This window comes from Ovis canadensis, chromosome Y (genome assembly GCF_042477335.2).
Source record: "Ovis canadensis isolate MfBH-ARS-UI-01 breed Bighorn chromosome Y, ARS-UI_OviCan_v2, whole genome shotgun sequence".
NCBI classification, from domain to species: Eukaryota; Metazoa; Chordata; class Mammalia; order Artiodactyla; family Bovidae; genus Ovis; species Ovis canadensis.
Genome location: NC_091271.1, coordinates 14,223,319 through 14,241,474, shown reverse-complemented (window position 1 = coordinate 14,241,474; position 18,156 = coordinate 14,223,319). Strand labels below are relative to the sequence as shown.

The 18,156-nt window shown below is 36.6% G+C and overlaps 1 protein-coding gene across 1 annotated transcript; it reads right to left on the bottom strand.

The window, feature by feature from the left end:
* Nucleotides 1–12,039: 12,039 nt before the first annotated feature.
* On the bottom strand, nt 12,040–12,762 carry SRY (sex determining region Y). Its single transcript, XM_069573632.1, has one exon. The coding sequence runs from the start codon at nt 12,760–12,762 to the stop codon at nt 12,040–12,042; it is 723 nt and encodes a 240-aa protein (XP_069429733.1).
* Between the last annotated feature and the right edge of the window lie 5,394 nt (nt 12,763–18,156).

Genomic DNA, 18,156 nt, shown 5'->3' with positions numbered 1-18,156 from the left:
AACCATAGTCTGTCAGCCTCTTCTGTCTATGGGATTCTCCAGGCAAGAATACTGAAGTTGTTTGCATACCCTACTCCAGTTCTAAATACCTACTGCTTAGTTTCTTCAGGTGTCTCTGACTCTGTGCAACCCCAAGGACTGCAGCCTCCCAGGCATCTCTGTCCTTGATATTCTCCATTTAAGAACACTGGAGTGGGTTGTCATGCCCTCCTCTCTGAATTACTAGTATACATTTCATAGACTCCTATATATTATAAAATGTTTAGTTTTTATGGATTACTTTTAGGTAGGTCTTTTTATTATTCATATTATTATTAATAATTGTATCAATTATTACAGGTTAGTTCTGAATTCAGTTATAATTATTATTATAATTACTACTACTTAATTCTGAGCAATTATTACTAGTTATTTCTAAATACTTTATTATATGGTTGAACTCATTTGATTACTCATTATATACCTTAACTTATTTATTCTTCAGAGCATCCCAGTAAAATAATTTGTTGCTCTTGTTATTTCATTATTTTTGTCTTATTATTCCCAGATGGTTATTTACTAGAGCTGACCTCTATTGAAAGCACTGTATATGCTTTTTCTAACTGAGTCCTATACATCCCACTTAGTCACACAGATTTGAATGTGATAGGTTTTATTGTTATTGCTATTGGTATTGTTGTTCAGTGACTAAATTATGTTTGACTATCTATTTGTGACTCCATGGATTCCAGCAAGTTAGGCTGCACTGTCATTCACTGTCTCCCAGAATTTGTTCAAATTCAAGTCCATTGAGTCAGCATTACTATCTAACCATCTCAGACTCTTCCACTCTGTTTTTCTGCCCTCAAACTTTCCCAGCACCATGGTCTTATCCAGTGAGTCACATCAGGTGACCAAGGTATTGGAGCTTCAGCTTCAACATAATAATAGTAACTATTATTCTTTTTAATGTTTTTTAATTGATAAAGTCACATAATATAAAGCATGCCTTTTTAACGGCATATTATTCTTTATAAATTGATTTTTATTACTTTTATACTTCACCTTCATTGTTCAAATCCTACAAACTTTATTCAACCTTTACAGTATACCAATAAGATAAATTTTGTGTTATTTTATTCATACAACTTAATGACTATTTTTGTTTACAAAATTGACAGTTCCATATTTAATAAACCTCTGCACATTAACTTATATACATATTAATGTAGTTATTACTTTGCTTTAACTAATGCTGGCCATTAAGTACTTTAATATATTTACCCTTGAATTCTATAATCTTTCATTTTTATGGCATGTCAGTGAGGTAGGTTTTGTTGTTGTAGCTTTTTTTTTTTTACCAGTTAGTACTTTACTAATCCGCATCTCTTTTCTAAGCATTTTGTATGCATTTACCTATTGAATCCTATCCACCTTGGCTAATTGAATCATATCATTGTTGTTCAGTTGCTCAGTAAAGTCCTACTCTTTATGACCCCATCAAATATCTTGACTAATGTCTTCCCAGCATTCCAGATAGGTAGGATTATATTTTATTTTCTTGTTATATTATTATTGTTGTGTGTTATTATTAATTATTTAGTATATTATTATTGTTGTGTGTTATCATTAATTATTTAGTAAATACCTATTTTTTCCTAATTTCCTTAGTTCTTTGTTATCGTTACCCAAATTCTTACACACTTTAACACATTCAATGAGTGAGTGACATGGTTTTTATGTTTTATATTCTTTATGACTAAAAATTTTCGTTATTATTTTTTAGCTTTTTTCCCCCTAATACCATCCACTTTTCTCAGTTCAGTTCTGTTCAGTCACTCAGCCATTTCTGACTGTTTGCTACCCCACGGAATGTAGCACAAGACACTTCACTGTCCATCACCAACTCCCAGGAATTGCTCAAGTTCATGTCCATTGAGTCAGTGATACCATACAACCATCTCATTCTATGCCATGCACTTCTCCTCCTACCTTTAATCTTTCCAAGCACTGGGGGCTTTTCCAATGAGTCAGTGATTCACATCAGGTGGCCAAAGTTTTGGAGCATAAAAGCATCAGCATCAGTCCTTCCAATTGATATTCAGGACTGATTTCCACTAGGATTGACTGACTTGGTCTCCTAGAAGTCTCCAGAAGTCCAAGAAAACTCTCAAAAGTCTTCTTCAACACCACAGTTCATAAGCATCAGTTTTTCAAAATTCAGCTTTCCTTAAGGTCCAACTCTCAGATTCATATATGACTTCTGCAAAAACCATAGCTTTAATCAGATGGACCTTTGTTGGCAAAGTAATGCCCTTTCATTTTAATATGCTCTCTAGGCTTTCCATAGCTTTGTTTCCAAGAAAGAAGTGTCTTTTAATGTCATGGCTGCAGTCACCATTTGTGATGATTTGGAGCCCAAGAAAATAGTCTGTCACAGTTTCCCCATCTATTTGCAATGAGGTGATGGAACTAGATGCCATGATCTTTTTGAATTCTGAGATTTAAGCCAGCTTTTTTTTTTTTTTTTTTTACTTTCCTCCTTAACTTTCATTTAGAGGCTCTTTAGTTTCATTTTAGATTGAAATGAAAACTAAGTTTTTCCAGTCCTGTGGCCACTGTTGAGTTTTCATCCTATTTTTAATTTGATTTAGTTTTTTGAAGTCCACTTCAAATTCTAATCAATGAATATAGTAAAGTTGCAGGATATAAAATCAACACACAGAAATCCCTTAAATTTCTATACACTAATAATGAGAAAGTAGAAAAAGAATTTAAGGAAACAATTCCATCCACCATTGGAATGAAAAGAATAAAATACTTAAGAATATATCTACCTAAAGAAACTAAAGACCTATATATAGAAAACTATAAAACACTGATGAAAGAAATCAAAGAGGACACTAATAGATGGAGAAATATACCATGTTTATGAATTGGAAGAATCAATATAGTGAAAATGAGTATACTACCCAAAGCAATTTACAAATTCAATGCAACCCTTATCAAGCTACGAGCGATATTTTTCACAGAACTAGAACAAATAATTTCAAGATTTGTATGGAATTACAAAAAACAGGAATAGCCAAAGCAATCTTGAGAAAGAAGAATGGAACGGGTGGAATCAACTTGCCTGACTTCAGGCTCTACTACTAAGCCACAGCCATCAAGACAGTATGGTACTGGCACAAAGACAGAAAGATAGATCAATGGAACAAAATAGAAAGCCCAGAGATAAATCCACACACATATGGACACCTTATCTTTGACAAAGGAGGCAAGAATATACAATGGAGTAAAGACAATCTCTTTAACAAGTGGTGCTGGGAAAATTGGTCAACCTCTTGTAAAAGAATGAAACTAGATCACTTTCTAACACCGCACACAAAAATAAACTCAAAATGGACTAAAGATCTAAATGTAAGATCCGAAAATATAAAACTGAGCACAGACGAATTGATGCTTTTGAACTCTGGTGTTGGAGAAGACTCCTGAGAGTCCCATGGACTGCAAGGAGATCCAACTAGTCCATTCTGAAGGTGATCAGCGCTGGGATTTCTTTGGAAGGAATGATGAGAAAGCTGAAACTCCTTGTTTTCTCAGTCTTGATGGGATAAGCTTCCACCCTTCCTGGAAAAAATCTTCAGAATATTTAGAAGAAGCTGATCCATGACAACAACATAAATAAAATGACTCAAAAATAAAGTGAGGATCAGGGGTCTAATGTCATTACAGGAAAAAGCCCAGATCCTAACCCTTGCATGCCTTTTATTGTTAACTTCTACTTCCTTATTTGTGCTCTAGAGATATCTGTTCTTTATAATCTCAGATCAGCACCTTCTGGAATACAATTAAGGAGGACAGTTCTATTTGAACATCTAGAGGTGCACTTCACAGATGTTAAGCCATGCTAAGGACACATTTTTTGGCATTACATTTAGTTTTCCATAATTGCTGGTATTGTGAATATAACAGTTTCATAACAACATAATTTGGGATTTTAAATATCTCACCTGTAATTCCATCACCTCCACTAGCTTTGTTCATTATGATGCTTCCTAAGAGCCACTTTACTTGGCATTTCAGGATGTCTGGTTTTTCTGCAGCTCTACTCCCTCTGGTCAGTTCATTGTTTGGCTGTTCCTGACACTTTCCAACACTGAGAACAAGTCTCTGTCATCAGGAGTAGGTCATCCACACATTTTGGGATCTGACACTTGGTAGCATCTGATGCGAAGAAGAGGAGATCTGTTGCCAGGGTTTCCCCAAATATTGCAATGAAATTTTGAATCCTTGCGGTAGCTGAGTCCAAGTCAGCTGGGTCTTCCGACTCATCCTGAGATCTCAAGTACTGAACTGCCCAACAATCTTATTTCCTGTCCTTCTTCACTGGGAGGAAAGGGGTGTTCCATGGTGACTGGCATTCCACCAGTATGCCTGTGCCCTTCAGCCTAACAATGCAAAGCTTGATTCCTTCCCTGGCAACTACCGGTATAGGATATTGTTTCTTTCCTTAAGGGCTAGGCTCCCACCTTTAGCTCTATCACCACCAGAGGGTGGTTTTCCACAAGTCTTCAGCCTATACTTCAGGAAACAGTTTTACTAGGGATTCCAGAGTCTGCAGCTCTCCAGATGACTGTTAGAGCTTCCACTCATCTTCCATTGGTATCACCACAGACATGAGGAAAATATGTTCCCACCTGAAATTTTAGCAGTGAAGCCACTTACATGCTTCTGTGAGGACCCGGTGTCTTTCTTCTCACTGAAGAGGGTGAGGAGAAGCTGGGCTATGTCGTCCCACACCGGTGGATGGGTCCTGAAAATAATCTCTGTTAGATGAATTGCATCCTGTGGCTTTTTAGAATAGGGAGGGGTATGCCTTTGCCAGTTCAATAGATCTGTGGTAAAGAATGGCTGATATAAAACAGCAGAGTGGCCAGGATGGATATACCCATCTGGCCCCACCTGTGATACTGCTTGGACTTCCCTAACAGGTATTGGCAAAACCTATCTCTCTCTCAGTTCCTTTGTAGACCTCAGCTGGCTCTGAACACTTAACTCTCCCTTTCTCTCCTCTTCTAAACTGGAGAGGGTTGGGTATAATGTTAGTGCAGTAGCTCTTGTCACAGTTTGTGGTACAATAGGGAGGAGAGAAATCTCCACTGGGGGAGGCAGAGGAGGAATGTCGCTTCTTCTTGTTCTGGGGATCCCCTTCATGTTTTCCAGTATGAAGGGAATAGTGGGAGTTCCTCATCCTCCAGATCATAGTATTTTTGCTTTATTTTTTCTTCATTGGATTTTGCGTTCACCAGCAAAATTTGCTCTCTCCTATTCCAAGAAAACATACTTGGGCTGAAGGAGGTGGAATTTATGCAGTTAGTAGCCATGAGTACAGGAACTGGTTTGAGTGTCCTGGCTGTTCAGTTAACACAGAATACAAACTTTGTCCAATCCTAGGGTTCCTTCTGAGAGTCATCCTACCCAAAAAGATGGCCAGTCTAGCTCATAAAATGTTTTAAGCTTGCCTGGGTTTAACCTTTTTTTTTTTTTTTAATTTTTTAATCATCCATTCAGGAAAGATTGGTTTGGATTTTTTGCTACCCTTCCTACTTCTTTACTTTCCTTCTATCACTTATAGCAAGCCCAACTTCTATTCTCTCGCTCATCGCTAGGGTCTTGTACTCCAGCCATGGCTGAAGTCTCCACTCGAAGAAGTACAACTGCCACTGTACCTCAGCCATAACCAGAGTGAAAAGGGTCTTACCTACCAAGTCTTTCCATGGTAATACTTCTCATGTTTTTCTGTCAGCAGACATACAAATCCAATATATTAAGGCTTTCATGTACTCCTCCTTGCATAAGTCTGATGCTGGCAAGATCCCAGTCTGTCTTATCATGGATCAATGCAGACAAAGGTGTACCCAGAGCCTCAGTTTCCAGTCTGGTCCTAAACAACATTCAGGAGGTCCCTGAATGCCTAAGGAGAATGGGAGGGTGTTGCACCCTGGAAACTAGTAAGTACATTGATAATTGGCACAGATTCAGTTAATACTGTTTTATTTATTTCAGTAAACAGTTCCCCACTGAGCCTACAAGGACACAGTCACCACAAGTTCATCCAGCCCCAGTGAGTTGATCAGGTCCCTTCTTCCACTATCACAGTGGGACCGACCTGTTTGTTACCCTCTGTAATCCACAGTCTTGTGAAGTCCACCTAGAAAGATGAGTCAATAAAACAGGAGCTGACCCGAGAAAGGAGGCACCTTACCCTCTCAGAGGCTCTCATTCCAGTAAAAGCCTCAGGTGGAGGCTCAATGTGCCTGTCTCTCTGAGGGTTTCACAGCCAACATACCAGACATTTTTTTAGAATCCAGAGTTGTAAAACAATCCTTGGAGGACACTCAGTACAGTGGAGTTCAGTTAATTACAGTAGCAGGTCCAAGGGGAATCGGTTCCTGACAAGGACCCTGATGATTTTGAAGGACTCAGTTTTATACCTTCCACTACATTACCGGTTACACATTCAGTTCAGTTGAGTTCAGTTCAGTCACTAAGTTGAGTCCGACTCTTTGCGACCCCATGAATCACAGCACACCAGGCCTCCCGGTCGATCACTGACTCCCGGAGTTCACTCAAACTGGTTACACATTAATAACTTGTTTTACAATATGGAGGTGTGGAAGAATTACCAACTACAACATGCAGGTTCAGGTGCTATCATTAGTCTAATTAACACAATCTGAGCTTTACTTTGCAATCTGTGAGGATGGAGTTTCCTGATTTTTCCTTGATGATATTTAACAGGGTTCAGGCCCAGTTCTCATCCTGCCTTAAGATGACTGACAGTCTTCAAGGTCACATCCCAATTTCCCTCCTCCCAGCCTCCCCAACATCTTGATTGGTGGACCTAACAACAGATTCCTATGAAATATTTTTCTTTACACCATTGGAGTTGTTTTGCTTTGGCTCAACCTCTTCATTCATCCTGGAGCTCTTTCTCCATTCTTCTGCAGTAGCATATTGGTCACCTACCAACTTGGGGAATTTATCTTTCAGTGTTCCTTCAGTGTTCTTTCACTGTTCAGACAAGTTTTCTGCCATCTTGTCTCCAATCCTCTTTTCTAAGTACTTTCTATACATTTACTCATTCAGTCCCTATATACCACAACTAGTTAAAATAATGCCATAGTATCACAATGATATGTTTCATTTTTATTATTTATTATTATACATGTTGTTGGTGGTGTTATTAGTGTTTTAGTGATGCCTACCTGTGTTCCAAGAATTTCAAACACTTATTTCTTGAATCCTACACCTTCACTTAGTCTTCACAGCATTCCTGAAGTGTTTTTTTTTCCTACTTATCATCATCATCCTCATAATTATTATTATTACTACTTAGATTTTACTCATATTGACTTCTCTTAGTACTTAGATACACTTTTTCATCAAATCCTATAAGTTTTAGTCTCCTTAGTGTTCATAGTATCCTAGTTGAATATCCATCATTGCTGTATTTGTACTATAATTACTTTGCTGTATTTGTACTATTATGACTATTGGCATTATTATTATTATTGATTTTTTCTCTATTAATACTGACCTCAATTCATGGTACATTGTGCTCCTTGAACTCTGCCCACATGAGATTATTCAGTCTTCACAGCATATCGATGATGTCCTTGTTGCTTTCAAGTATTACTATTAGCTAGCACTTCAATAAAACAAACCTCCATTTTTAGTACATTATATAAATTTACTCTTCAAATACTAAATACTTTGATATTTAATCTTCACAGAGTCCCACTGTAGGAGATTTTATTATCATGATTATATTCATAATTATTATTAATTACTTCTTTCCTAATGTTATCTTTTACTGTAAGAACTTTGTATATTCATTCCTTGAACCTTATATACCTTTACCTATTTAGTCTCATAATATTCCAGTGAGGTGGTTTTATTATTGTAATATCATTATGATTGTTACCATCATTATCATTATTGCTATTTAGCACTTTAATTATGTTAACCTCTGAGTATATTAAATAGTCATTAAATCTGTATGCGTCATAGTTTCTTCAGTCTTCACAGCATCTCAATGAAGTAGAACAGCTGTTTTTTTGTTTCCAATTTTCTCTTTATTTTTTAAATTATTTTAACTGTTTATTTATTTACCAGTGCCTACATCTATCCTAAGTACTTTAAATACTTTAAATCTTTGAATTATACACCTTTAAGTAATTTTGTCCTTTCTGCATCCAATTGAAGTAGGTTGCCACTTTTATTTGTTATCATTATTTTAATTAGCTACTGTTGCTGCTAAGTCCCTTCAGTTGTGTCCGACTCTTTGTAACCCCATAGATGGCAGCCCCACCAGGCTCCACCATCCCTGGGATTCTCCAGGCAAGAACACTGGAGTGGGTTGCCATTTCCTTCTCTGTTAATTAGTTGTGTCAACTACAAATTGGCATCTACCAAGAGCATTGACAACAACTGAACAACAAATGCCTTTGCCATCTGCCTCTATGGAGATTGAACCCCATGCTGCTATATCTGTTGACTTTCAGCAACCCCTGAGGGAGTTCAGGGTGAGGCACTCTCTGCTCCAGAGAATCTGGTGGGACAGGTCTTTAGATAGTTGGATGTTTTCGGATCACATGGTATGATATCAGTCCTTGCATCTCCTCATATATAGTGGAGAAGGCAATGGCAACCCACTCCAGTACTATTGCCTAGAAAATCCCGTTATCGGAGGACCCTGGTAGGCTGTAGTCCCTCGTATATAGTGTAAGCACTAAATCCCCTCATGGTGACATCAGATTCTCATGACTAACAAAAAATCTTTTGTAAAATGAGCAGTTCATAGTTTTGAACTCCCACTTCACCAAAACCTTATATATTGACTTTCCCCCACTGCCACTTTGGAGTTGTCTCTTGGAGCTATCTGAGATGCTGCCTCCTGGGCTGCAGTCCTCACTTTGCCCCAAATAAAACTTAATTCACAATTCTCAAGTTGTACATCATTTTTCAGTCAACAGTTGTTCATTACCAATGCTTATCTCTATTCCAAGCATTATGTATACTTTCACTCACAGAATATGTACCTTCATTTATTTAGTTTTCACAGTATCCTAGTAGGTAGCTTCTGTCATTGTTATTTTGTCATTGTTATCATCCATACTAGTTAGTATCAGTATGTTAATGCTAGTTAACATACTAATTAATGTTGGTATTAGTTAATGTTGATTTTTAATTTTAATGCTTTATATATTTTTGCTCATTGATTCATTATAAACCTTAAACTTATATAGTCTTCCCAGCATCCCATTAAGGATTCATTTTTCTGCTTTGTTGTTTTTTATTTTAATTTATTATTATTATTATTACTACTGATTAAACGTAAACAAATTGAGGGCCAAAACAAATTCATCAATGTCCACCCTGATAAATGGCAGAGAAAGGAGTCATATCCAATTATATCTGGAATTAAATACTACTAGTTCATACCAGTGAATATTTTTTAAAGTTGGCCATTTTTAAAATATGGTTTTGGGAGAATGGCATTGTAACAGGTATACTATCATGTAAGAATCAAATCACCAGTCTATGTCCAACACAGGATACAGCATGCTTGGGGCTGGTGCATGGTGATGACCCAGAGAGATGTTATGGGGAGGGAGGTGGGAGGGGGGTTCAAGTTTGGGAATGCATGTACACCCATGGTGGATTCATGTCAATGTATGGCAAAACCAATACAGTATTGTAAAGTAAAGTAAAAGTAAAAATTAAAAAATAAATAAAAGTAAAAAAATAAAAAAAATAAAATAAAATATGGCAAATATTCATTAGAAAATACAAGAATACTCATCAAAATTTGCAAAAATGAAAGAAAGAAAGAGCCTGCTAAACATATACAAAACCATTCATTTCTTTCCTAGACATATATTCAGGGGAAATGTACGTAAATGTTCTACCACAGACAGGTATACAAATGTACAAAGGACATTACTACTCATAATAATTAAAACCAGAACGTGTCCAATTGTTACCAAATCCAAGCTCACTCTGGTCACCTCACGACAGGCCAACGACTGAGAAGAGGCAGGCCAATGCCTCAAAATAATTATCTTATTGGTGTCTGGATGCCAGGTTCTATTTAGATTAGAGAAAAAGAAGCATGGGGATCTAAAGTCAAAAGTTGTAATAGAGAGAGAGTTAGGGGGGGAAATAAAATAGAAGGGTCTTCAGTCTTGTAAAACCTCTTCAAAGAAATGTCCAGCCCTCAGAAGGGGTGTGTTAATCTCTTCTATTCACAGGTGAGCAGACACAAACTATCTCTTTTGGAGCAGAACAAAGGCACTTTAGTTTATAGTCAAGCAAAGGGGTAGGGTCTTCCAGGCAAGCAATTTTGAATGATTATAAAATAAAAGCAAGTAAAGAAAGAGTTTCCAACATGGAATCAAAATAGATTTCCTCTCTGCAACACAGTCACACATCTATAATATACAGGATGAACTGTACATAGTAATTTTCAAAACAAACTCAATGTCACTGATGCTATTTGAAGAAAAAGAAACTAAACCTGGTATTTTGTGTTTTCTTTTATTTGAAGTTCAAGAAGAGGAAAGCATACATATTTTGACAAAAGCTAGAGTACAGTTTATTTATGAACATGAGGAAAGAGAGGCTTTAAATAGTAAACACCAATACATATAAATGAAAAAATATAAAATACTTTAAGGTACAACTTTAGGTATGTGTTTGAAAGGTTATCATAGCACATAATTACCATTTGGAGCACATAAATCTGATTAAACAATATTTTTCCTGGAACAAATCAGTCTGTGAAGTTACCTCCTTTTTTCTCTTGGACTTTCTTTCAAAAACTCCACGTTTCACTACATATTGTTTTGGAGTTTTCAGATTTATTATTTGAAGTACTGTTTTTCAAGAGTTTGGTACATATATATATTGGAAAGTTGACTTTGATATGCAATATATAGCATATCATATCATATCATATCATAAAGTTTGGCCATGGACTTATTTTCATTCCAAAAAAGTGAGGCTTTCTTTGCAAGCTGCCAGTTTTTCTACTTTAGCCTGTTTGCACATTTTTAAACACCTTTGATTTACATTTTCACTGACACCTCATCAGATTAACCAGACAGGATCTTGCTTATCCCATCCCCCATGCCACATAGTCTGAATAGTTTATATTCCTGACATGCTATCACTTTATTTTTTTGTTTTCTCCCTCCAAGAATGCAAAAGTTAAGTGAAAATGGAAACAAGTGTATTGCCAGTGATTAAAAGAAACTTTTCAGAAAAGAGATGAAACCTTGGCTCTCACGGGAGCGAATTAAATACTGGATGGATGTTATAATCCCCTCAAAACACAAGTAAAACCTTACAATTTTGTATGACTAAAGGAACTGAGTAGCAAGTGGCAGCAAAACTGGCTTTTTCACAGTGGGGAACAAAAGGCTATAAACTGTGAAAGAACATAGAATATGCATATATATTCACTAATTACCTGCAATTTACAAATAGGTGGAAAGTAGCTAGAAAGACCAAAGAACAGAGCTTGTACCAGAAAGTGCTTTAGAAAGTAGGGAGCTTTCCATCCAAGTATGAGATTTTTTCCTCTGTACCATGAATTTGTGAGTGTTTCTGAAAGTACTATAGTTTGGAGTTACAGCATTTAAAATAAAAAGTTATATTGTCTATAGTGGCTATTACCAAGTTATTAATATATGCTACCATCTAACTAATGGCCAATCTCTGGAACAATTAAAATTAGAAATATAAAAATTGTGCCATTACTAGGAAAAACAGATGATCTTCTAACTCAAGCAGTTTTGGTGCTGTTAAGATAATTTCTTACAAAAAAGTACTCTTACAGATAGAAGTGATTAACAGAGGAGCAGTTATTTTGGAAAGTCCAAATTCTTTACTTGTTAAGCGTACTTATTTGGCTTATTTTAAAATTAAGTCGCAGGTGAAATTGTAGTAAAATTGAGATAAAGAGTGCCTTTGTTAGCGAGAGTAAGGAAGTCAATATTGAACATAAGCGCAAGAAAGTCCAGGCTCTAAGCTTTGGTAAAAGGGAAAGTCCGCGGAAATTCGTGAAGCCAATGTTACCCTATCGTGGCCCAGGTTTGTCCAGCTGCTGTGATGCTCCTTTTGCAGAAGTGAATTCGTTATAATCACGGACTGTGAGCGGCTTAATTGGCTTTCCATTTGTGAGTGTGTGGTCTTGGCACAATCGTCCCTGTATGTGAAGGGGTGCAATGTCTCTGCATCCATCTGGTTGCATAGTATTGAAGAGTCTGCAGCAAGGGATTTCTGTGGCCTCTTGGCTTTCCGACGAGGTCGATATTTATAGCCCGGGTATTTGTCTCGGTGTATAGCTAGTAGTCTCTGTGCCTCCTCAAAGAATGGGCGCTTTTCAGCATCTGTAAGCCTTTTCCACTCGTATCCCAGCTGCTTGCTGATCTCTGAGTTTTGCAATTTGGGATTCTCTAGAGCCACCTTTCGTCTTCGTTCACGAGACCACACAATGAAGGCGTTCATGGGTCGCTTGACGTGGTTCTGGCTGCTCTCCCTAACATTTTCCCCCCTTTCACACTGATCATTTGCGCTATGATTGTCTGTGCACAAGGAAGAGGTTTTCCCAAAGGCGAAAGTATTTTGTTGCTGTACCACCGCTGGACTGTAAACATCGTCTTTCAATACTCTGAACATAGCAGAAGCATACGATTGCACCGTTCTATTCATAAGTTGTTCTTACCAGAGACTGACTTAGTGCAAAATTTGCAGTGAAATATTTATTTCTCCGCCCCCAATACCTCCCCTCAATACCTCCTGGCAGCCAGCCCAAACCCACCAAAGGTGCTTAACAGGATATTAACGCTCTGCTTTCTTCTTTGTTTACATCTAATCAGAATTTGTGAAGGCGCTAATACCTGCTTAAAAATACAACCGGTGTCATTGTGAAGTTATTTTCATATACTTATTTAAAGGATGAAGGTGCAGCAGACATACTAACAAATTGTTTATGGTTATGAATGTAAGAGAATGTTATATTTAAAAAAAAGATGAAAAACAGCCCGATCCTGTTATATAGTTGAATACACAGGATACCGAATCCATGCTAATCACTCTCCCTGCTTCTCCACTTAGGCTTAAAGAACAGCTGAAAAATCTATGTAGGTATTCAAGTAGTTAATAACTGAACTGGATATATGCTGACGACTTTCAGAATGCTAATATATACTAATACATATTTAATGGTCAATCTCAGATACAACAAAACTTTGACATAAAAACTGTTCCATTAAAAGAAAAAACACTTAATCTTGGCATCCAAGCAGTTTCCTGGTATTGAAATAACACTTCAAAGGGACTGGGTTTTTGTTTGTTTGTTTTGAGGGTGGGGGAGTAGGGAAAGTGTGAGGTTGGACGGGAGATTGGGTGTGGAGGTGAAAGGGGGGTTGGTGTGTGGTATGTTAGATGGGTAAGCTGTGCAGAAGTAAGATCCATCACTCTCTTCTGCACTTTTACCTAACAGGTGATTAAAACTAAACAAAACTAAAACAACAATGCTCTATAAATTTGTAAATTGTAACCATCAATTGTTCTATATTCTAGTTCAAACTTGGGAAAATTGAAAAGTAAGGCTTTACAAAATAAAATAACTGAAGCCCTCTTCCAAATAAATCTGTGAGGCAAACTTGAAAGTTGACATAGAGTATTTTCGTGTAATAAAATATGAGGAGACTTCCCCTATACAAGTTTTAAAACCATATCTGAAAAATGGGAGTAATAACTGTATATTGTATGAAATTGTTTCACATAACATGAAAAATAAAAATGTCTCACCAAGATTTCATAAAAATGATGCTAAAATTCCTAAGAAAATATAATTTGAATAATGCTTGTGCTACATAAATATGATCTTCATAAAAAATGTGATTTAAGCAATGTCTTATGATACAATGACAGTAGAAACTTCAAAGGCTAACTTTATTCATTCAAATGTGTCAATCTTGTAAGCTGTATCTTACTCATTAAAGTTAAGTATTAAAGATCCAAACAAAATGTGAAAACATTATTACTTGATGCAATTAAAAACATGCATCTTACTGTGGAAGCAAATGTTTAAATGACACTCATACACAAAGCAGATTTTATAAACCTAGAAATTGTTTAATATATGAGAAAAATACATATCTTCTCAAAGTTGAAATTAAAAGACAAAAAGTGATACATTCAGCAATGTGGAAGAACCTTGAAAACATCATCCTGTGCAAAAAAGAGTGGTAGACAACAGGCCACATACTGAAAGATTATGTTCAAGTGAAGTCCCCAGAGAAGGCAAATGCAGAGACAAGAACCAAGTTAGTGATGGCTGCCCAGAAATGAATAAGAGGGAGGGAGCATGGGAAGTAAATGCTAAGCTGTTCAGGTTTTCTTTCTAGGTCAGTGAAATATTCTGGAGCTACATGCAATTGTTGATTATACAACATTTGAATGTACCTAAGCTACTGAATTCTATCCTTAAAATGATTGAAATTAATGTTATGTATACTGAGCCACTTCAAAGCAGAAAATAGAAAAAGAGAACTTCACAGATATTAATGTCATCATATGAAGGGATTGGGAAGATAAGAACCTTTAAATTTAAAAAGGGATTTCACTGCTTTTAGATTTCCAGCTCCAAGAATACAGCCTGGCATATATATTACTTTCTTGAAATATCTCTACAATATAATTCAATCAAGAATCAGAGTAAAAAACGGTTCCAAGCTTATGAAACAAACAAACAAACAAACAAACAACAAAAACAAAAACAAAAAAACCCTGGCATTCCTCTTATAAAAAGCCAAAACCTTCCATGATTCTCTAAAGTAAAGATTTTTCATGCAAGAATGGAGGAAAGAGGATGAAGAAAGGGCAGTATAGTCCATCTCAATAATATATCAGCAGGTTACCTAATGTTTCTTTGAGTGCATTTTTAATATTTCAGCTTATTTTTATCTCAGAAGCCTGATATACTTAGTCACTATGTTCACATACAATATTTAGCAATTCTTATAATATTGCACCTTTATACTAGAGACAAAGTGCATGTTACCCTGAACTTTTGGGTGACTAGGATACCACACCCATTCCCCAAATTCATTCTTGGCTCTATTGAGTTAATAACTATCATATTTCTTATTCATGACTGACTATGTCTCATTTTTTCCTCAATCATCCCCACAAGCAAAGTAGTAGGAAGTGATATAGTTCTTAAAAAGTTAAACCCAAAGAGGATTCACTGACAACAATGTCTGCCAAACTATCAAATTCATTTTCTGTTTTGGTGGGATTAACATTCTAGAAAAGGAAAATGCACCCGAGATATTAGATTAAAATAATTTTTCATATTATAGATTCTTATTTCTTCTCAAATTGAAGTAAAAATTAATAAGAATTGAACACTATATTCTAGCTTATTAAAATGGAATCAACTCTATGTAAGGTATCAGTTCAGTTTAATCACTCAGTCATGTCTGACGTTTTGTGACCACATGGACTGCAGCACACCAGGCTTCTCTGTCCATCACTAACTCCTGGAGCTTATTCAAACCCATGTCCTTTGAGTGGGTGATGCAATTCAACCATTTATCCTCTGTCGCATCCTTCTCCTTCTGCCTTCAATTTTTCCCAGGATCAGGATCTTTTCCAATGAGTCAGTTCTTCTCATCAGGTGGCAGTTTCAGGTATTGGAGTTTCAGTCTTGACATCAGTCCTTCCAATGAATATTCAGGACTGATTTCCTTTAGGATGGTGGGTTGGATCTCCTTGAAGTCCAAGGGACTCTCAACCATCCATTCTTCAGTGTTCATCTTGGTTTAAGATATAAGTACACACTTTATCCTTAAATATGCAGATGACAGCACAGTATAGTTGAAAGAGAAGAGGAACTAAAAAGCCTGTTGATGAATGGGAAAGAGGAGAGTGAAAAAGCTAGCTTGAAATTCAACATTAAAAAAATGAGGATCATGGCATCTGATACCATCACTTTATGGCAAATAGATGGAGAAACAATGGAAATAATGACAGATTTTACTTATTTGGCTCTAAAATTACTGCAGATAAAGACTGCAGCCATAAAAGTAAAAGACAGTTGCATTTTGGAAGAAAAGCTATGACCAACATAGACAGTATATTAAAAAGCAGAGACATTACTTTGCCAACAAAGGTCTATCTAGTCAAAGATAGGGTTTTTTTCCATAGTCATATCTGGATGTGAGAATTAGACCATAAAGTAAGCTGAGTGACAGAGAACTGATACTTATGAAGTGTGGAGAAGACTCTTGAGAGTCCCTTGCATTTCAAGGGGATCAAACTAGCCAATCATAAAGGAAATCAGTCCATAATGAATATTGATTGGAAGGACTGTTGCAAAAGCTGAAGCTCCAATATTTTTGCCACCTGATACAAAGAAATGACTCATTGGAAAAGACCCTGATGTTGGGAAAGATTGAAGGCAGGAGGAGAGGAAAAAACAAAGAATGAAATGGTTGCATGGCATCACCAACTCAATGGACATTTCTGTTACTTTGCCAACAAAGGTCTGTCTAGTCAAGGCTATGGTTTTTCCAGTGGTCATGTGTGGATGTGAGAGTTGGACTGTGAAGAAGGCTGAGTGCCAAAGAATTGATGCTTTTGAACTGTGGTGTTGGAGAAGACACTTAAGAGTTCCTTGGACTGCAAGGAGAGCCAACCAGTCCATTCTGAAGGAGATCAACCCTGGGATTTCTTTGGAGGGAATGATGCTGAAGCTGAAACTCCAGTACTTTGGCCACCTCCTCAGAAGAGTTGACTCACTGGAAAAGATTCTGATGCTCGGAAGGCTTGGGGGCAGGAGGAGAAGGGAACAACAGGAGATGAGATGGCTGGATGGCATCACTGACTCGATGGACATGAGTCTGAGTGAACTCCAGGAGTTAGTGATGGACAGGGATGCCTGGTGTACTGTGGTTCATGGGGTTAGAAAGTATCAAACACGACTGAGCGACTGAACTGAACTGAGCTAAACTAAACAATTGATGGACCATAGTTCAACAGTGTTTACACGAAACCCTCACAAAATTTTACAATAATAATTTGCATATTTTTTCTCTTCACCATTTCCGCTCACCTCCCCCAACAAAATAGTCAGAACATTTTCAAGTGAAGGAATAGATACAATTATAATTACACAGATTTTGCTGCATTAATGTCCTCTAACATTATCAGGACATTTCCCAACAAAATATGAAAGTATGTGGTTAAAGTATAAGACATTAAATCTTGCCCTATTTGTGTTTTGCTAATCTATATCAATTTATGTGTCTATTTTTTTCCTAGTTTGTCTGTGAGCTGTTTTTTGTTTGTTTGTTTAACTCTAATGATACATAGAGCTCCCTGATGGCTAGCTTAGTTGGTAAAGAATTCACCTGTAATCAGGAGGTGCCAGTTAATTTCCTTGTTTGGGAAAATACACTAGAAAAGGAATAGGCCATCGATACCAGTATTCTTGCACTTCCCTTGTGGCTCAACTGGTAAAGGATCCCCCTTTAATGCCGGAGACTTGGGTTTGATCCCTGGGTTGGGAAGATCCCCTAGAGAAGGGAATGGCTACTCACTCCAGTATTCTAGTCTAGAGAACTGCATGGGACTATATAGTCCATGGGGTCACAAAGAGTCAGACATGACTGAGCAACTTTCACTTTCACTTTTAATGATAAACATAACTTTTTTTTTTTTTTAATTTAATCTTGCTGGATTTTTAAACATGGCCTGGACTTAATGAATTAAAATAATATACCTTTTTGATGTTTAGATATGTATCAAAACTCAATTATCTCATTGTTCCAAGACTTAAATAAGTCATATAGAATCTGATCCCCATAATCATGATTGATTTAATTGTTATCGCCTTCTAGGAGCATCTTAATTAGTATGAGGTGGAAGAAACAGAAACTACCTGAAAAAAAAAAAGAAAAAGAAAGAAACTTACAAATAAATATATGCTGTATAAATATAAATACCTATCTGGTTTACAACTATAAAAAGTAACACTTCTTGTTTATTTCTCTATCATCATTTTAATGTTTCCTTTTAATTTTACCATTTTGA

Bases quoted from the DNA above. Each gene is read 5' to 3' on its own strand.
- SRY (XM_069573632.1), bottom strand. From the start codon at position 12,762: ATGAATAGAACGGTGCAATCGTATGCTTCTGCTATGTTCAGAGTATTG.